This window comes from Hemicordylus capensis, chromosome 6 (assembly GCF_027244095.1).
Source record: "Hemicordylus capensis ecotype Gifberg chromosome 6, rHemCap1.1.pri, whole genome shotgun sequence".
In the NCBI taxonomy this organism is placed as follows: domain Eukaryota; kingdom Metazoa; phylum Chordata; class Lepidosauria; order Squamata; family Cordylidae; genus Hemicordylus; species Hemicordylus capensis.
In genome coordinates this window covers 148,291,298-148,312,556 of record NC_069662.1, presented here as the reverse complement: position 1 = coordinate 148,312,556, position 21,259 = coordinate 148,291,298, and the positions used below count along the sequence as shown (strand labels likewise).

Sequence of the window (21,259 nt, the reverse complement as noted above, 5' to 3'; positions counted from 1 at the left end):
CTTTACAAGCCCCTGTGGACCTTTCTTGCTTCTCAATGCTACCCATTGCTGTGGCTGCATACATGTCATCTGGAGTTTAAGCCTGTCAGACACCACTTAATTAAATTAGACTTGGCAGTAACCTGCCAGTGGTTTGGCACTGCATTTCATGCCAATGTTGCTACCAGTTCAGTTCAGCGAGTTGGTGATCCAAAAACAGCAGCCGAGTGCTTTACCCACATTTGGTGCCTAGAGCACGCCAGAACTCTTCAGTATGTGGTGTTGGATTTTTCCCTCTGCGATAACTTGCTTCAGACAGCAGTGCTGTAGTTTCACTGGATACCCTTGGACCAAGTCATTCCTATATTGCTTAGTTCCATAGGAACATAGGAAGCTGCCATATGCTAATTCAGACCATTGGTCCATCTAGCTCAGTATTGTCTACACAGACTGGCAGCAGCTTCTCCAAGGTTGCAGGCAGGAATCTCTTTCAGCCCTATCTTGGAGATGCCAGGGAGGGATCTTGGAAGTTAGATGCTCTTCCCAGAGTGGCTCTATCCCCTAAGGGGAATATCTTACAGTGCTCACACTTCTAGTCTGCCATTCATATGCAACCAGGGCGGACCCTGCTTACTTAAGGGGACAAGTCATGCTTGCTACCACAAGTGCAGCTCTCCTCTCCAATGAATGTAAAATGGGAGTAACAGAAACTGAACTGTTAATGCTGTTTTGAGGATCAAGTAGAGATAAGCAGTTTCCCATCTGAGACTTAAGGAGAAGATAGGCTGTAAATTTAAAACATGGTACTCCCCAAAATCAACATTGATTTTGTTTTTTGTCCCAACTTTTGAAATGATCTGGTAGTGAGATCAAATACTTGAGCTCCTTAGCCACAGTATCCATTTATTTTATTTTATATATTTATATCCCACCCAAAACACATATCTCTTTTAAATCTATCAACCAGCTGGGGTGGTCAGTATCATTTGGGGGAATGGATGCTCATTGGGATTTTTGATAAGGTCTGCACTGCTAGAGATGGAAAACAGGTGATAGCATTGCAAGACTGTCTGCTTCCCATGTATTATCAAGCTTTTATTATTCTGACCATTGGGTTTGCCGTGGCCAAATTTGCAAATGGTGTCTTAAAAACATTTTAAAACACAAAAGTTACTATCACATTTTATCGATGTCGTAGGAAAGCAAATGAAAACTGGCAGTAATGTCCTCAAAGATTACTCTGTGGAAAGAATACAATTTGTTTGTTGTTACCCTGACCTGAACCCCTTGCTCTGCAAAAACAACTGCAATTCTGCTCTTAATTGTTTAAAGGTGGGGATAAAGAAAGGGTGATAACATGCAGAAAGCTGTAAGTGCAACAGTGCTATCACCCATTTTCCATCTCTAAAGGGGATAATGTTGCCAAAAATCACTATGAGCATTTGTCCCCTGGGACGCTACCGATGGCCAACATTTGTGAGCCTGGCTCAGGCATTAATGTAAGAGTCCTTAACCATTCAGGGTGAAATCACATCATCTGATTAATAACCCTAAATACGCTGCTGTGTACAGTCAGGGTAGCTAGAGTAGGAAATGAGACAGGTTTCACAACCTGTCGCCTAATCTGGTTATGTTCTAGTCAGGATGTTAAGAAGACATATGTTTTGGTTTCAGAATCCCGCTGACTGTCTTACTAGGAGATCTTGCTTGTCGATTAGCTGTTGTCATGACTTGGCTAGGGCTTGAGACGAAGCTAGAGCTTGGAACTACTGCTGTGACTATGAGACTGTCAAGTAGGTGCAGGATAAAGCAAAGCAGAATGAAGCAGGTCTGCACTACTTGGATGAGTTGCTCAGGTGGCTGAGTTATCCTAGAGGCAAAACAACCAACTTGGTTCTGTACAACCAAGGAGTTGGCTGATAGTGCTGAGCTTTGCATTGCACCCTAGAGGGCAGCCTCGGTCCATGAAGTTTAATCCTTCTGGCCTTGCTGATGGTTCAGAATGCGAGTGGTGCAGAAGGCAAAGTACTGGAAATGGATTGCCGTGAGATCCGATTCTGGACCCCCCATGACACCTTCTAGCTGCGCTGTTCCTTGTCTCTGCAGAGATGGAACAGTCCTTTGCAGGCAGTCTGACAAGGCCGATTTTGCATAACAAGTTGGGCATTTTTCTAGTCCAAGTGGCCCTCGTTATTCGCAGGGGTTCCATTCTCACTTATAGGTGTGAGTACAGCAACAGCAACCACTACAAATATTTATATACCGCTTTTCAACAAAAGTTTCCAAAGTGGTTTATAAAGAGAAATAATAAATAAGATGGCTCCCTGTCCCCAAAGGACTCACAATCCAAAAACACACACACCATAAAATAGACACCAGCAACAGTCACTGGAGGTGCTGTACTGGGGCTGGATAGAGTCAGTTACTCTCTCCCTGCTAAATCAAGAGAATACCACATTAAAAAGGTGCCTCTTTGCCCAGTTAGCAGGGCAACTGTGAATAAAGAAACCCTACCCCTATGGGAATCCAGGGTTTAGGTTCCTACACACACAAAAAGGGCTAAAAAAGCCAGGGTGGGGGTTACAGTGGATAAGATAAATAAAGTACTGTACTTGCTCTACAGGTCTCCATCAATGCTCCCCCCAACCCCAAATCGCAGGATTTTTTTTAAGAGCCGCAAAAGGGCTCTGCATTGTAAAATGGCGGCCAGAAATGACATCGGAAGTCATTTCCAGGTCATTTCCAGCCACTCTAAACCATGAATAGGCAAATTTTGCTTACTTTAAAAATACCTCCGATAAAGAAACGTCCCTAAGACCCATCCGTGGATACGCAAAACTGCAGTTGTTGAAACCAACCACGGATAATGAGGGCCCCCTGTAATGTGTAATGGAGATTCCTGGGTAGCAAAGTTTAGGAGAGTTCACAGAAACCCTGAACAACCAACTGTGGCTGTGGGATGATGGGAGTTGTAGTTCTACAACATCTGGAGGCTCACAGGGTAGGAAGCCCTGATTTAGAGCATTCTCCAGTAAATATGGAAATGTCTTCCTCTTATGTTAATATTGAATGGGAAGCTATTGGGCATGAATGGCTTTCTATAGTGCAAAAGTGGTGTCTCATGTATACACCAGAGGAAGATGACTTAAGTTGGAATGTCCACTTGGGATTCCATTAAAACGAACACAATAGAATTTACTTCTGAGCAAAAGTGCAGAGTTGCTCTGTAACACCCTCCATATCTTAGATTCAGTAAGCACGTCTCTTCCACCACATTTTCCTGTAATCTCCTCTTTGCCCGACTTCATTTTGCAAGATGTTAGAACTGCTTCTGTTGCAATATTCCATAGCTAACCCCCCCATTAAAAAAAAACAAAAAACAGAGTTTCAGATAATTTTGTGAGGTCTGTTGCAGCCTTATAGTATTGCTAACCTACTTTTACACTGTGTAACCCCAATGTGTCAAAACATTCCTGTGAAAGCAGAGCAGTCTGTCGGTATCTCATAACTTGAACAAGGCTTATTCTGGTTTGTGTTTTGTTTTTTCCTAGAGGGCATGCAAAAATATGACTTCTCAAGGTGCTTTTCATTGGAATTGAAAAAAATTGTAAGGGAGGGTTATGCTGTCAGTACTAGTAACAAGGAAGATTGTAGAAGATCAAAGAGAGAGCTTGAAACAAGAAATGTTAATTTTCCAAGGACGGAAGGCCAGTGAATAATACTTCAGGTTGTAGGCTAGCTACTTAGAGTGTATAGAGGGGACTGGAGGCAATTTGCAGTAATGGGTGTATTACAAATCAGGGAAGGTTTGCCTATCAGCCTTTATAGAATGGATTGTAATTGGAGGGGCAAACTTCATACGAATAGTGTCAGAGCAAGGGGGAATCAAGTTTGATGCATCTCCTTCAGATCTCTTCAATCTATACTCTCCATCTTGATACAAATTAGGCTTGCTTTTTCTCTAAATGCTCAGTATCGCACTGATCACGCACTTGCAAATCGACCTGTTCTGAACCACCAAGAATTAATTTGTCAGCAGAAATGACAGCAAAGAACTGTAGTTGTTAACTCCTGTCCCAAAGATGATGCTGCACCTTCATCAATGGTGTGTTCAGCAGGTAGTCAGTAGATGCAGCATGTCGTGTTGAAGCAATACATAACTCTAAGAGAGCGGAAATATTCCTGGTAGTTTTGTTGTTGTGCCATTGAGACACAAGTTGTTTTTCTGTGCAGAGCCTTGCACTTCCTGGTTTGCGGTAGCTCTGTCTCACCTGAAATAGTTTTTCCAAACAACCTGCTTACCCCCAGATACACAATCTTTTCCTGCATTGTGAGCATGTGCATTACCTCTATAGGAAGATCTAAAAATTCTGTCTTGGATAAAATGGAGATGTGTAGAAATAGGAAGTGCAAAGGCAAGTCCACTTGCATTTTCCTCTGTGTTTGCTCTTAAATCAGGGCTTAACAATCCCAAGTGCCAGGGAGCCATGGCCCCCAGAAATTTAACTGTGGTGTCTAGACTCGGTTAATAAAATCTGTATTGGCCCCAGGCAGCCCTGTTCCTTTTCTAAGTATAAAGGCCCAGTGCCCATAATTCAGTCCAGTAATTTTGGCAAGTGTGCATTGTTTGGCTCCCAAATTTTTGGGCTGGCTTCTACATCCAAAGAATATTTGTCAAGGCCTCTCCTAAGTTAAGAAAAATGAGATGATCTTGATTCTCATTTGGACTTAGGTGCAGTGTTCCTTCTAACAAGGATTCCCAGATGTTGTTGACTACAACTCCCAGAACCCCCAGCTACAATGGCTTTTGCATGGGGATTCTGGGAGTTGTAGTTGCAACAACTGGGAATCCCTGTTAGAGAGAACACTGCTTAGGTGCCCACACTTAATTATTAATCTAGTCCTCCACACAAAAAGGGCTCAGACCAGGATTTGGGGGTATTGGGACTATAAATGTATCGAGAAGCCATACTATTACTTATAGCTATTTCTGGGTATTACCTCATAATAATAATTGCCCCTTGGAGAATCCTGTGATTATAAAGTTGACTTCACTCCATTATAATCCTGGACGTTAATATGTAGCTCTTTGTGTGACACTCTTGCCAAATACTTCATTATTGCCAAATCCATTAACCATATGGCCCGTATGGATCACCTCCAGATTTTCACACACACTCCCACACACACCAGGGATTCAAAAATGGTGGGCTAAGACCTACCAGTGAGTTATGGGAACTTCTTGGGTGGTTTCAAAGGCTAACAGCAAGTGGTGGGACATTGTAATATGGGGGTGATGTTTGTGGGAAACTGTTTCATCTGAGTTTGGTTCATCCCAGTGCAGTTTCAGTGGATGAATTTTATTCTCAACCTAGATTAACTATAATCTTTCTAAGGAACACAAGCAAAAAATAGATCACTATCTGTTTTAAAACTTTGTGTGATGATGCTTTATTTTAACAAAAGGTGCATATGACATATGGGCTGATCTTAACAGAGCAAGAGGCCTAGGTGTCTGCAAGAGGATTTCTTCAGGCCAGGTTGGCTAGTGATTCTTGGAGTGTGTTAGTTTTGTGTTTGTCTCTGATAATGATCCATGGCTTGGCTTGATGGCTTAAGCTCTCTAGAGCTATTGGCTTGGCCACAACCTTCTTTGCTTTTGCCCCCTGTTATTGCCTGCTTGGTTTGCATAAGATTGGTTAATTTATGATAGAGACAAAATGGTTGTAGAAGCCAGACCCATGCCAGACAACACAGCTGGCTGGGAAGGATATTTAGGAGGTGTCTGGATGTGGGCTAGGCAAGGCAGCTTAGGTAACAAGGCAGCTGGGATCATGAGCGCTCTGGTAGGGCTGTTGGACCAGTGGAAGGCTGGTATTGTTGCAAATATGTTGGCATGGCTGACCCAACAGGATTTTTAGTCCCTCCAGCTCCACTTCTGTGAGTCAAGATAGACATTCTGTAAATAAGAAAGTAGCAGCTTAGCTACATGGATGAAAACGAAGGATGACTCTCAAAGATAAAGTAGTAGAAACAAAATAATGTCCCCTTGAAACTGAACTAGGTACTCCCCTCTACGATATCTGAGCAATAACTGAAATAAAGGAGCAAGGAAGGAACAGAACAAGGACAGGCTGAAACAAAAAAGGTTGAACAATTATAAGCACGAGGAACACTGTATGCGGTAGGCAACGTTGCTGACAGTACCTCTCAGGAACAGCGTTTACTTGATATAGGGCTCGAGATAACCAGCCGCCAATCAGGCTGTCCTGACTCAGCATTTCTATTCCCTCTCCCGCGAGATCTTACGCCTGCATGTCTCCCACTGAGCCTTTCTCCTGAGACGTCGTCTTAACACAGGTGAAATTCCAGCTTCCTCCTGATCAGTCTCCTCAGCCCTCATCTCTGCCAGCTGTTCAGATTCCCCTGTCTGCTGCCGTTCCGCTTCAGAGTCTGTTCCCACAGCCAAATCCTCCTGCTGTGCTTCTGAGCCTGCTCTCCCAACCAAATCCTCCCGTTCCTCCTCTGACTCTTCTGACTCAGAGGTCTGGGCCATAACAGGTATGAACTGAGGGTTTGTGTAGTCAGTGAGAGCCCCTCCCTTTCTGGCTCCCCACTTCAGCCCTACTCCTGAGGAGTCACAAGAGCTGACCACCTCCTCTTGCCGAGTGGCTTCATTGGTGGAGGAGGCCCTGAGTGAGCAGCCAGGAGAGCACTCTGCCTTTAGAGCTGGAGCTCCATCCTGGTGTGTTGGCACCTCTATTCTTGGGGACAATGAAGGGGTGCTGAGGGAAAGCGAAGAAGCCCCACTGAGGGGTGCTGAGAGCTGAGGGGTGCCAGGGCTCTTCCAGGGGGTGTCTGTCTGTCCCTGGCTGTAGCCCTAAAGGTGTCCAGGCTATAGTGGGCTCCTCCTACTGTTGGAGTCTCTTTGGTGCCTTGGGGAATCCCAACAGGAGGTTCAAATGGGACAATGTAGAGTTGGTGTTGGTGGAAGCAGCATGCTGCTAAATACCCATGAATTACATTAGGCTGTTTGGTGACAGGGTGGGTGGCCTTCACGCCCTGACTTTGGAGGCTGTAGTAGGGATGTGCACAGTGCACACATGCTTCGGCCATTTCCAGTATGATGTTCACTGGGGCTGCAAGCAGGTACACTGCAGCCCCATGGCATGGTAAGTAGAGGCACCCTCCTTGCCCCTTAAAGGACCCCGCCTCTAAACCGACTCGAATGCCAGACTTCTGAACCAGTTTGGTGCCCCAGAAAAGGAGTGCTGAACAGATTCTTGCACATCCCTAGGCTGTAGTACTCGCAAACAGAGCATCACAGATACAGAGTACTGGTGTCTTAGGGTGGAAACCCCAGCTAAAGCAAGGGCTGCAAACAGAGGGTCCTTAGTTGGTCTCAGGAGACCCATTACCCCAACTAATGGGGTGTCATAAGGAGCAAAGGAGAGTTTCCTTCCTCTGTGTTCTTCCCTACCCAACAATCAATTACAGGTCTACACTTTTTGATTCTGTATGTTGTGTCCTTGTGCTGCCAGGGCGGTGGTTATATGCCGTTCTAATCATTCATTTGAGGATTTTAAGAATAGGCAGCTAGGCAGTATTTTCTCACTTCTCTTACTCTTATTGCATAGTAACAAGAACAGATTTAAGGAGCTCATATCATACAATTAAACTGCCGTTACAAGAATCTATCAATCAAACTATAGTTACAGGAATCTGTGTTTTTATTGCTGTTGTTCATTGTGCCTGGTTGTAGAATGTCTGATCTCATACAAAGGCAGAAATCTCTCTCTTGGGAACTGGCTAATGAAGCAATACTGGAGACACATACTATTTATACTGTGTTAAAATACTGCTGTAGGATATTGGGTAGCACTTGTAATAATGCAGGATGGTTTAATTCCTCTCTGTGCAAGAAGTACCAATGTATTACAATTGTGTATATATGAAAATCAAAATATTACTATCAGGCAAGATAATGATACCCTTTCCAATCTACTACTAATACTAACTAATACAAATATTTATATACAGCTTTTTAACCAAAGTTTCCAAAGCGGTATATACAGAGAAATAAATAAAGATGGCTCCCTGTCCCCAAAGGGCTCACAGTCTGAAAAGAAACATAAGACAGACACCAGCAACAGTCACTGGAGGGGTACTGTGCTGGGAGTGGATAGGGCCAGTTGCTTTCCCCCTGCTAAATAAAGAGAATCACCACTTTTAAAAGGTGCCTCTTTGCCCATTTAGCAGGGGCACTCCTGCTTAGAGATGTGAGAACCCAATAACAACTAGAAAAATAGGTTGGGTGGGTTGGGAATATGGAATAATACTTTCTTCTGATTCCTAAAATGGAAACATTGGACAAAAGAATCTTAGGAAATAGTTTGATTTTCAGAGTGAGCACAGGATGCTTCTAAAAGCAGAACTGTAAAACAATACTGTTACAGACAATTCATGCTGATGAGATCAATTCCCCCTAAGATTCTAAAGTAGTGATGATCCCATTGGTGCCGCTTTTGACTGAATTACTAAACGAGCTACTCTTGTGTTGGGAAAGTGCTCCCTTCAATTCTTGCAGTACTTCTTCAGTTATTTGGGCAAGGGAACAATCTGGGAGTCTGCCCAGCATATTGCACAGTCTTAACACTACACAACTTCTGAGTCCTCTTCCTTTTCATTGGCCTCAGATGATGTCACCTTCTGTATCAAATGAAGGAAATGGATGAATGCTTAAAAACACACAAGGGTAACTGAGAAACAAACAAAGGTGTGAAAGAGATAAGAAGCTTGTTTTAGTTCATGCAAACCTATTTTCTGAACACGGTGATACTCAGTGAATAGGAAGATATGGATCTTGTGACACCATCTTCTTTTAGGGACCCTCCTGTCCAGACTATGGTGGAGCAGAGAGCTAGGCCAACCCAGTGCAACAGTGAATGTGCTATGTGCCTGTGACTAAGGACGTGCAAATCAGATAGTGGACAAAAGCGGGCCTTGACACCTGAGCCTTTTCCAGTGTTTGGATTGCTACTGCATATCAGCTTATTCTGTGGCTCCATGATAATACTGAGTTTTACTTAGTGGACAAGATTCAGTGTGCAGTGTACTATGGCCCATTGGGGCCTTTCTGGCACCTTGTGCTCCATTAAAAGCTGCTCTTAAGTAGGGGTGTGCGAGCCGGTTCGGATCAACAGGTTCGGGGTCAAACCGGACTGGCCTCAGTTAGTCCAAGTTTGAACCGGGCCTGGTTTGACCCGAACTCTACTGGTAAAGGGGAATCTGGTGAGGATTCCCCTTTACCCATAAAGCGGGAGTAAGAAATCACTTTAAAGTGCCACTGGCAGCTGTGGCTCTCTGCATTTCCTCCAGCCTCCCCCTGAGTAGGCAGGGCCAGTTTGGGCCTCTGCGCCGACAGGGAGGTCACTAAAATGGTCTCCATGCATGTGTGGAAGCCATTTTCATGATCTCCACACCTGTGCAAAGGCCCAAACCAGCCCTGCCTACTCGGGAGAGGCCGCTGAGGGTGGGGTGGAACTGCCGCCATCCCCGCTGCCCCACCCCGCAGCTGCTGCAGCCTCCACAGCCGCCACTGGGGGCACTTTTAGGGTAATTTCTTACTCACCTCTCGCTCCATTTACCTTTAGGAGAACCCCTTGCCCCCCCCCGCCCTTTACTGATAAAGGGGAATCCTTTCCTGATTTCCCAGCTCCGAGCCCCTTCAAACTGGTTTGATTCAAACTCGAACTGGGTCTGCTTCAACAGTGCATGAAACTGGACCAGGCTGGGTTGTCTTGAACCAGTTTTACTGGTTTTGTGCACAAATGTACACACATGCTTTAGAACCTTAGGGTGTTGCAGATACATCTATAATTGTGGCTGTACTGCATGTTTTAACAATAAATAATTTGGTCAAACTAAAGCCAAGTCATTTTAACTTTAGATTTCCCTGAATATACCAAAAGGTTCTTTGTGTGTGTGCTGAATTATACATAATGCATTTCATTTTCTTAAAGTAGCACAGTTGCATTTGATAATTTTTGTCAAAATTTCTGGGTGGTTTGTTTGTTTTTTTAATTCCGATTCGTTTCCTCCCATGGCTTTAAAACATTTCTAGAAATCTTTGTTTCTGCTCTCGTCTTTTAACATGCACTGCTGCTTCAGTTGTCACAGTTACCATCTGGCATTAGGAGAAGAGGGATCAGTTATTTGCAATAAAAAGTCTTCCTGTGTCTTTGCTGGAAAGTCATTTTAGCCACCCCATTTCTGCTTTTTTTTAAATTTGAAAACTGAAGATAGTATTGCATCCCTACCTTGCAGGGCTGCTGTGAGAATATATCAGCTCTCCTTACTAATTACAGAATAAGACAACAGCAGCACTCCTTATTTAAGGAAGTGCTTTACTTTGCCTCTGCGCTTCATGTGCTCTGCAAGGAAATGGACGTTACTTATTCTATGATCTCTGTTTGTATTCCGGTTGGATGTGTGTTATGCAGACTGTTGAGGGCTATGCTCTTAATTCCCTGTTAGATGTGCTCTTCAAGATATGGTTGCTGCTGCTGCTGCTCCTGCGTTTTTCCCCATGCTGGTGCCAGAACATCTAAGGCCTTTTCTTCCATGTGGGTTGCCGTTATATTGCCATTAGCAACTATGTAGGTGATATATCTCCCAAGGAGCCAGGTATCTACTTCATAGCTGCTAATCATAACTCAGCAGCAAGCCATATGAGGAGAAGAATTTAGAAGTTCTGCTACCGCTGGGGCACGGACCCTGGAAACAGCAGCAACCACACCAGCATGAAAAAGGGGTCTAAAATTATTCGATTGAGACAGCCATCTGAAATTTTAAGGAACTATGTTGGAATGTGAGCATCCTAGGGACCCAGGTGGCATATTGGCAGGATTTTGTGGTGCAAGACATTGGTCCAACAAATGGTAATCGCCTTCTGTATTTGATGAAGCTGATTTATGATGTGCTTTAGTATCGCTTCTCCTTCTAACCATTGATCAATTTGCCATTCACAGCTTGTGGCTGTATTTGACGAGCAAGACCCGCACCATGGAGGAGATGGCACCAGTGCCAGCTCCACTGGCACCCAAAGTCCAGAGATCTTCGGCAGCGAGCTGGGCACCAATGCTGTGTCAGCCTTCCAGCCTTACCAAGCAACAAGTGAAATTGAGGTCACGCCTTCAGTTCTTCGCACAAGTGAGTAAAAGCTGTGCCTCTGCTCATTTCATCTTCATTTACTAGGATGCCAACTTCTGTTTACCCTTTCATGTGACTGGGAATATGATTCATTATGTGTCTTTATCGGAAGCTGATTAAAGTTCAGAAACAGGGTAAACGTTTGAGGCAGGCAAGTAAATAAGCTTCTGCCTTTCTGTTTTTAATAGGCTGGTTATGAACTGCTTCAGACGCTCCTAAACTGTGTGTGTTGCATCAACAAATGCCAAGCATGCAAAGTTGCAGCACAGTTTCCAGGTTGTAGCTTCCAGAGTGGCAGTCTTCAGCTGGTAAATGAAGAGGGGAAATGTGAAAAATGGGCTTGCACATAGTTTGGGGCTGTACAAGTCTATGATGGCCAGAGAGATTTCTCTTGCCATCTTGCAGGTTAAACATCACCTGATGATGCACTTTGCTTATATCAGGAGTTCTCAAAATTGGGTACCCAGATGTTGTTGGAGAACAACTACCATCATCCTGAGCCACAGTGGCCATTGGGGATCTAGGTATGAGAGCCCCTGACTTAATATCACTTATTTCCTTTTCACATAAATGAAGATCAGGCAGTCTCTTTTTTATATTTTCCCATCCAGGAACTGTTGCAGGTTGAAGGAGTAAACAATCTCAGTACAGCAAAATATAAGCCCTGTTCAGATAGTTTAAAAAAGGGGGGGGGGGTTGCTGTATTTGTTTACAGCATATCCAGAGTGTGCCAGCAAGTCTCGCCCTGGTTCTGATGTGCCGAGAAAGCTCACACTGCCATGCGCTCGGTGCTTATGGTGTTTTTCTGAAGAGGGAAACACTGCAAGTGTGATGCCTCCGTGATAGGAGGGCTGGGGCAAGGGCAGGGGAAGTTGTGAGGGGAGGGTGATCAGCATCAGTGCTGGGATGAGCCTTCTGGGCATGCCCTCGGGATGCTTTATGCTACTACCGCGTCCCTCCCCGCCCCATGTTGGAACAAGGCTTTAGTGTGAAACATGGAACTGCATGTTACAAGAAACGTGAAGCTGCAGTTGAAATGGGTGACATCCAGAACAGTTGATTAACCACCACTGAAATAAATGAGACAAGTTAATAATGACTAACTTCGTCCCATCAATTTCAGTAGGATGCAATCATGACTAATGAAGTTGGGAGGTTGTCCACTGTGTTTTGAGTTTCCTCCACTACTCCGACTATTACATATACCTCTGTCAAATTTTATTAGTCCATTTACCATAATTCACCAGCAGAGAGAAAGAAAGAGAGAAAACAACATATATTGGACAACTAACCACATGTTCTGATGTATTCCCTGTTCCACATCACTATGTGCTGTGGGCAGGGGGACGGGAGCACTGCGCATCTTCAGGTCAGTCAGGACATGGAGTAGTTGGCCTACATTTTAGGAAGGAGAAGGTTGAAAACTGCCATTTATGGGTGCACCCTATATTTCTTATAATGTTATCTAGCTTTGCCCTCGCAGGGTATTTAGGCCTTACCTTGGGCTATTTACAACATGGAATTAATACATCCTTCCTTACTTACTACATCCTTCTTAAACAATGAGAAGCCTCATTGACCCATGCCTGTAATTACTTTTAGCTCACAGAAGCCAATGGCTTCCATTTTATTTTTATTTTATTTTTACATTTTATATCCCGCTCTTCCTCCAAGGAGCCCAGAGTGGTGTACTGCATACTTACGTTTCTCCTCACAACAACCCTGTGAAGTAGGTTGGGCTGAGAGAGGAGTGACTGGCCCAGAGTCACCCAGCTAGTTTCATGGCTGAATGGGGATTTGAACTCGGGTCTCTCCTGTCCTAGTCCAGCACTCTAACCACTATACCACGCTGGCTCCTATAGCCTTGTCCATGATAGCCTTGTCAGCTCAAGAGTGTTACCAATTTATCATTTAGGACAGAGATGCTCAATGTTTGGTCCCCAGATGTTATTGGACTTCAACTCCCATAATCCCCAGCCCCAGTGGCCTTTGGTTGGGGATTGTGAGAGTTGAAGTCCAACAACATTAGAGGACCTCTGATTTAGGGCAATGCTGCACAACTTTGCTCTCTTGAATAAGTTGGACTACAACTCCCATAATCCCTGACAGTTAGCCACTGTGGCTAGGGATTATGGGAGCTCAAACCAAACCAATCCTGGAGGGCTGAAGTTGTGCAGTCCTGATTTAGGGCAAATGTTATCAGTCTTCTCTCTAGCTAAACTCTACCTTGGTGAAACAAATGGCTTGAGCTTCATTAACATAACCAAGGCACACAATTAATTAACTATCCCATGCACGGCCTAGATAGGTGGCCAGACAGATTAGTGGAAAAGGTAACAGCAAAACTGTGGCATGCTTTAAGGTCCCCATGGAAGTGACTACAGATGGTTTACCTGCCCATCACTTTCATAAACAGCTTTGAAAAAGCAAACTACCAAAGTTATCTTTCTCCATTGCCGTTCCTGAGTACTATTGCTCAGTAAACAAAATGGCTCAAGTCACGTTGACTGCAGGATAGGGAACAAGAAAGGGTCACCATATGCCTCTTACTCTAGTCAAGGCATGTACAAAGCTGAGTAATGCCTTGTTGGACCAGGTTACCTGGCCTCCCTCTGCATGCTCCCGAATGTACATTAAGATCATCGAGAGAGGTCCGTCTCCATATACCACCAGCTTGTCTGACAGTGACTCGGGAACAGGCTTTTTCTATAGTTGTGCCTGGGCTGCAGAATGCGCTCCCTATAGACATTCATGGTTTAACATCTTTACCAGTCTTCAGAAGAGCCCTCAACACATTTTTTTTCAGCCAGGCTTTTAGTAATCCCTGAATGTTTTAAATTTTTAAATTGCTGTTTTAATACTTGGTTTTATTTTGTTTTTATTGTGCTTATTTTTGTGAAACGCCTAGAGCCTTTGGCGTCAGGCGGCATATAGAATTAATTAATTAATAAGGGCTAGGTCAGTTTAGTTCACTGTTCTGTTTCTGACAGTGACCTGACAGATGCCTTCAGAAGCTCACAAGGAGTACCCATTCACTACTTATTGCACTTTGTGGTATGGATTGTATCAGTCAGGGATTCTCAAACTTGGGTCCCCAGATGATGCTGGAGTACATAGGAACAGAGAAATTTGACGTCAACTTGAACCATTGGCCTATATTGCTCAGTATTGTCTACTCTGACTGGCAGCTGCTCTCTATGGTTTTAGGCAGAGTTTTTTTCTCAGACCTACTTGGAGATGCCGGGGATTGAACCTGGGACTCTCTGCATGCTAAGCAGATGATCTGTCACTGTGCTATGCCCCCATCCCTAAGGATGCTGAAGGACGATATGGCTGGAGATGGGAGTTGTAGCAACATAGGAAACTGCCATACACTGAGTCAGATCATAGGTCCATCCTTCTCTTCCCAGAGCGGATCCATCCCCTAAGGAGAATATCTTACAGTGCTCACACTTCTAGTTTCCCTTTCATATGTAACAAGGGCAGACCTTGCTTAGCTAAGGGAACAAGTCATGCTTGTTACCACAAGACCAGCTCTCTTCCTTGTAGCCCAGCATCATCTGGGAACCCATGTTTGAGAACCTGCGGCATAGGTCGTTCTTTAACAGAACTGTTCTTGTATGGTCCTGCCTTTGGCGGGTGATCAGACTAGATGGCCTTTTGCATTCCCTGAGAAGTAGGCCAGTGGTGATTCTTCTCCTTTAGCCACTATGGGTACCTCCACAGGGAGGCCCGCCATTTATATTGAAAACTTGAGTGGTGATGCACTGCAGAGACATGATTAAAGATGCTAAGTTAGGCAATGTTTTTGCATGATATCCATGCACAGAGAAAAATGTGTGAAATATTTTGGCATAGATACCCTAGAAATCAAAAGCAATGTTCTATGTACCACTTAGAAGAATTCCTTTCTTTTCCTTTCTTAGGAGAGTAGTTTTTGTTCTTCAGGACACTTATACCCCATGGGTAATTGAAGCCATACCAGCAATGTTACTTGACATTAAAGCAAACCAATTTCAAATACCTGATTTAAATATACTTTGAAAATAGAAATAATCTCCCTATTGTATTTCCTTTTTAACTTGTGAAGTGAAGCGTGGCATACAAATAGTATTCTCAGAATTTCAAATAATTACCTTCTCACTGTTCAACTTGTATTCAGCTCATAAAACCCATCCAGTTTCGTGGTAGCTGCAGATCCTGATTATTACATGTTGACAAGATCATATATCTATTAATTAGATTGGAGATGGGATGCAAAATTGCTATAATTATTGTAATTTTCTAGCTAATTGTAGGGTTGGTGGTGAATATTTTACTTCCACCAAATGAAAAACAGTATTCTATCTGAAATTGTTTGGGAGCAGTTGTAGATATTTCTCTCTCTTTGCATTGTAATTGTATTATTTTTTCTTGCTTTAGCATGCTTTTTTCCCTAGCTACCAAATGGGCTACATCTTTTGACAATGCAGCTCAAGTGGTAAATTCTACATTTTTATTCCACTGTTCCCATGCATCTGAGGGGTAACAGAGCAGGCTCTGTTCCGACACACTGTCGAAGTGTATTAAGTTCAGGCTGAACAGTCTGCTGAGACTTTCATCTTCCTTTGTTCAGGTTGCCAGGTTCCCCCTATCCCTTTGTTTTGTGTATAAATTGTACCACCTTCCCCAGAAAGGAAGCTAGATCAGTTCCAGCTGGGAAAGTAATATTCATCTGGTCTGCCTCTCCCCCTCATGCACAAGACATATAGCCATGCACGCTCTGCAGTAATCATGTACTGTGTGCATGGAGAGTTGGCTTAGATTGGATCTTTGCAACTAAGCAAGAATAATACCAGGCAACAAAGCCTTTGTACTATTCTGTATTGAGGCTGCACAGACCATACCTTTTACACGTCCCATATAGTTACATTTTGTTTGGTTTTTTCTTTACTTTTTACATCTGGCACTTTCATCTTTGAATGTTTCTTATCTCCTTGTTTTTTTAAAATCTGTTTTTAACACCTTAAGCTAAATTTCCCGCTGCTGTATTTCTTCAGCTAAGCTAGACTTCTTAAAAATAACTGTATGCTGCACAAAAAAGGGTTTTTGGTTTGGGTAAATGGATGCCTGTGTGCTTTGGAGAAGAGCTAGGGAGCTTGTTGGAGAAGATGGGTTGAAGCAAACTGATGTTTATTCCCTGCTGGAATATATAAAGTGGAGGCACAGGTGAAAATTGCCAAACCTAATGAGCAATTTGGCAGATAAGACAGGATGTCAGGCAATGACAGTTCAGCCCCAGCTGCACTGTCTGTGAACCAACTTGTTTGTTTCACAGGACTGCATTTAAATACTGTAAATAAAATGCTCTATCATTTGCTGTCTGATAACACGCAAGAGTTCTTGTTCCTTTGAGGTGTTCACCTTTAATTTAAAGTCTTTCATAATGTATGCAATATTCCTCATGCTTTCTCTCCTGTTTTACCTATTAATTACCGGCTGAATTTAGCAAATAAATACTATTCACCAGTAAAGATCTGGTTGGGGTTTGTGTGTGTGTGTGTGTGTGTGAGAGTGAGTGAGTGAGTGAGTGAGTGTGTGTGTGTGTGTGAAATCTTACATTGCTATTGGAACATGCTTATGCTCTGACTTGAGGGGTTCCAAGGACTTCCTAGTGCTTGGGAGCCGTCAGAGAGAATGATTCTCTGCAAACCTTTACTCTTTCTCTTTGATTGATGGGAGATGCTATGAAGAGAGATGAAGGTGGCAATCACTTAGATAGGCCCAAGTCATTTTGCCTGTATTCAATATCTGCCAGCTTTGCCCCCTGAATGTTTTGTGTGATAATTTATTTTAGATTCTCTCTTCCATTTTCTTAACATTTTCACATATGCTCTAGAAGAGATGATGGATCTTGTAACTGAATATCTGTGCTTGGGACTTTTCAAAAGTATAGTGCCGCTGCCGGCTGCCAGTCAGTGTAGACATTACTGAGCTAGATGGACCAACGGTCTGACTCGGTATAAGGCAGCTTTCTATGTTCCTATTATCTCTGGGGCTGATTGACCTTTGGAAGGAAGGGACTGTTCACACTACCTTGGGCTTGCTGTGTGAAATGTCTGCCTATGCCAGTTCCTTGCTAGGTTCTGTCCCGACACTGCCAAGATTAAGGCTAATCTTTCTGGCACACGGCTACACCCCCACCCCTTTGTTTAGGGACTGTGGTGGCGTGCGAAAAGCTTAATTGCCAGCAGCTTCCGTGCACTCGATGGTCAAATGAAGCAGCTCAGAGATGTTGGCCTCAGGTGTTCGTGAAGCTGCAAAGGCCCACCCACAGCAGGCGGCTCGTGTTGTTCTCTTCCATTCACAAACAGATGTCATTTCTCTTGAGACCAGAGAAGCGTGAGTAGGTGGACCGGGAGTTTGCTTCTCTGGATACACCCTCTGGTGCTGTCTCATCAAGGGGGAGTTGAAGCAGATAACACACACGGGCTGTGGAGCACAGCTGTTTCTTTTCCCTGAGCTGTATTGAGGGAGGCTTCTCTGTAAGCCTCCCATGAAAAGCATCACACCTTCCCAAAAATAGGACAAGAGTTGCATCCAGCCATATAGATGATATGCCAGAACCAATCCCAGAAACGTAGCACTTAATTCAGTAGGTCATATACCTCCTCTTTTCTTTTTCTTTTTTTAAAAATATACCTCCTCCTTTCCAGTTACCTTCTTAAAATAAAATGACTGTTTTGCACCACCATAGCCAACTATCTGAATTTTCCAGTTAGCCTATATTGTGAATGATTTTGCCAACAGCAGATAAAAAATTCTGCTTTCTCTTGCAACTCTTGATAACGATCTCTTTGTTTATTTCTCATGACTTCTGTATTTATTTTTCATTTCCCTTTTAATGGGAGTTATTGCTTTGCAGTTCCATTTGGAGGTTCCCCCCACCCCTACCCCCACTTGGAGAATCTTTTCTAAGAAATAATTGCCTGTCTTGAAATGAAAAAGCACTGATCAGAGTCACGTCCTCCAAGATTTGTGCAATGTTTGTGACCAAGAAGAACACTTATAGTCCTTGGCTTTTAGTACATTTTCTTATTGGAGAGACAAACCTTTAAGTGCTTTAAGGAAAACCTGTTTGTCGTGTGCATGAATGTTGAGAACTGTAAGCAAATTCATGACCCCTATACTTTTGGGACGGGAGGTAAAATCCGCTACATGGAGCAGAGCTTTCTTGGTTGTAGAACCTGAAAATAGCCTCCTTAAGAGGTCCTGCAGAGTCCTATGTTAACGTTTAACACAGCTTATAGATAGCTGGTTTTATAAAGTGCACAACCTTTTTATTTGTTTTTATATACAGTGAATTAAAAATCCTCCAAGGAGTCCAGAGCTGCATACATGGTTATGTTTATCCTCGCAACAACCCTGTGAGGTAGGTTAGGCTGAAAGAGAAGTGACTGTCCCAGAGTCACCCAGTGAGTTTCATGGCTGAATGGAGATTTGAACTCGAGTCTCTTTGGTCCTAGTCTAATGCTCTAACCATGACACCACACTGGCTCTCTATCCCATGACTTGTTACGGAATGCATACTTTTAGCTCTCAATGTTTTATTGCAAGTTGATTTGAGGTATACTGTGATAGGAGACAAAAGGTATAAATTATGTGAGGAAATAAAAGATACACATTTTAACTTTTTGTATGGCAAGTTAGTTTTAATTAACAATGTGTGGATTCTCCCCCACTCACCCACTTAATTTCTCCCATAATTGGGAAGTAGCCAATTTGAGTTAGGAACATATGAAGCTGCCTTATACTGAGTCAGACCATTGGTCCATCTAGCTCAGTATTGTCTACACAGACTGGCAGCGGCTTCTCCAAGATACAGGCAGGAGTATCTCAGCCCTATCTTGAAGATGCTTGGGAGGAAACCTGAAGCCTTGTGCGTGCAAGCATGCAGGTGCCTCTTCTTAGAGCAGGCCCATCCCCTAAGGGGAATATATTACAGTTATCACACATGCAGTCTCTCATTCAGATGCAAAGCAGGGTGGACCCTGCTTAGCCAAGGGGACAATGCATGCTTGCTGCCACAAGACCAGTGTAGCCATGCTCCTGATCAGATGCAATGGGATCAGAGTCCTCCATCACCCACTAAGTCTATAGTGTCCCCCACACACACAACCCCGCTGTAACTGTTAGTGGGAAGGTGGCACTGGGGAAGTCTCTCCCCACTTCCCTGGTTTGCGGCTAATGTACTAGCAGCAGTACTTAGTGGGGGGTTGGAGAGAGAGAGGGAGAGAGAGAGAGAGAGAGAGAGAATGAATGCCCCCCATAAGCATGGTAAGCATGTGGGTGGGTGAAGGTTGGATGCCTGTAGGTATGGAAATAAATTATCCTCTGATTCAGATTTAAATGCTAGCTGGAGAATAACTTGGGGAAGGCATAATACCTTGTGTGTGAGGTGTAGGTGAAATTTGGATGACTTCTCTACTTTTAAACTTGTATATTTACACACACACACACACACACACACACACACACACACACACACACACACACACACACTCTTACACTTCCCCTGCTAAATATAAATGAGCCACCACTGTAAGAGGATGGCTTTGCCCAGTTAGCAGGGTGAATAGTTCATCAGTTTCCTTGAAAACAGGTTACCTCTGTAAGTGTTCTCCTACGAAATAATGGCCAACAGGTCTGGACTGCATTCTGTGTGAACTGAGTGTTGTCTTAAAGGAGTCCACAGAATCCTACTAAGTAGTTTGTGAATAATGGGCACCATGAAAGTAGAAAGTGAAAACCCTTGACCTGAATCATTCATCTTCCTGAATGTGCTGCCCATGTGAAACAGGGTGTTTGCCGTTCCCTGAGGTTTGTATTGTAGCTGTTCACAACTGTGGAATCCATGTATGTTCTAGAGCAGGGGTTTCCAACCTTTTAAACAAGTGTACCCTTTTGGCTGCAAACCCCAGCTCAAGTACGCCAAAGAGGGAGAGAGGTAGGGGTGTGTGTGTGTGTGTGTGTATGTATGCATGACTGTATGGATGTCTGGTCTTGTGGTAGCAAGCATGAATTGTCCTCTTGGCTAAGCCAGGTCTGCCCTGGTTTGCATTTGAATGGGAGACATGTGTGGGCATTGTAAGACATACCCCTCAGATAATGGGGTTGCTCTGGGGAGCATGCAGAAGATTCCAAGTTCCCGCCCTGGCATCTCCAAGATAAGGCTGGGGGAGACTCGTACCTGCAACCTTGGAGGAACTGCTGCCAGTCTGTGCAGACGAAATGGAGCTAGATGGACCAATGGTCCAACTTGGTATAAGGCAGCTGCCTATGTAAACCTGTCCCATTAATTTCAGTAAGACTGCTTATGAGTAACTTTATCTGGATTTAATCCAGTGCCTGTAGTAGTCTGTCTCCCTAACAGTATTCCCTCTAACAGAGATTCCCAGAGGTTGTTGACTACAACTGCCATAATCCCCAAGCAAAAGCCATTGCAGGTGGGGGTTTTGGGAGTTGTAGTCAACAACATCTGGGAAAAGCTGTTAGAGGGAACATTGCTCCCTAACTGTAATACTTAAAACTTTTCTGTTAATTTACTCTCACTCACTCACTCACTCACTCACTCGTAAGTGTTGCAGTTAGGGAGACAGGCCACTACAGGCACTGGATTATATCCAGATGAAGTTGCTCATAAGCAGTCTTAGTGTAATTAATGGGAAAGGTTTACTTGTCCTTTTAATGTCAGTGAGAGTACTCAGTGCAGTTATTCTGAAGCCTTTCAGTCAGGCTGAGAAGAGGGGTATGCTGAGCTTCAGCACATAGCCAGCTAATCAGAAGCAGAGGGGGAAGGACTTCACCCTCCTCCCTCCCCTTCTGCAGCGGATACATTGCTGAGGACACATCAGCAATGTATCTATTTGTCCGCACAGCAGGGGGACAAATAGCGCAACTGCAGCGTGGCAGGACGGGAGGGCTCTGAGAAGCCCCTGGGAGTCCTGTCCTAAAGCATCACTAAAACTCAAGCGTGAACATTTTCTGAAGGTATTGGATGGTCCAACATTTGTCTAGATATAAGTAGATA

General features: G+C 43.8%; 1 protein-coding gene across 9 annotated transcripts in view; it reads left to right on the top strand.

Moving 5' to 3' along the window:
• PARD3 (par-3 family cell polarity regulator) overlaps positions 1 to 21,259 on the top strand; it is a 766,284-nt gene that overhangs the window by 271,032 nt on the left and 473,993 nt on the right. For all 9 annotated transcript variants that reach the window (XM_053261606.1, XM_053261605.1, XM_053261600.1 and 6 more), the window contains exon 3: positions 11,010 to 11,190. In XM_053261606.1, the coding sequence (XP_053117581.1) occupies positions 11,010 to 11,190 (181 nt within the window). The remainder of the gene's footprint in view (positions 1 to 11,009; positions 11,191 to 21,259) is intronic.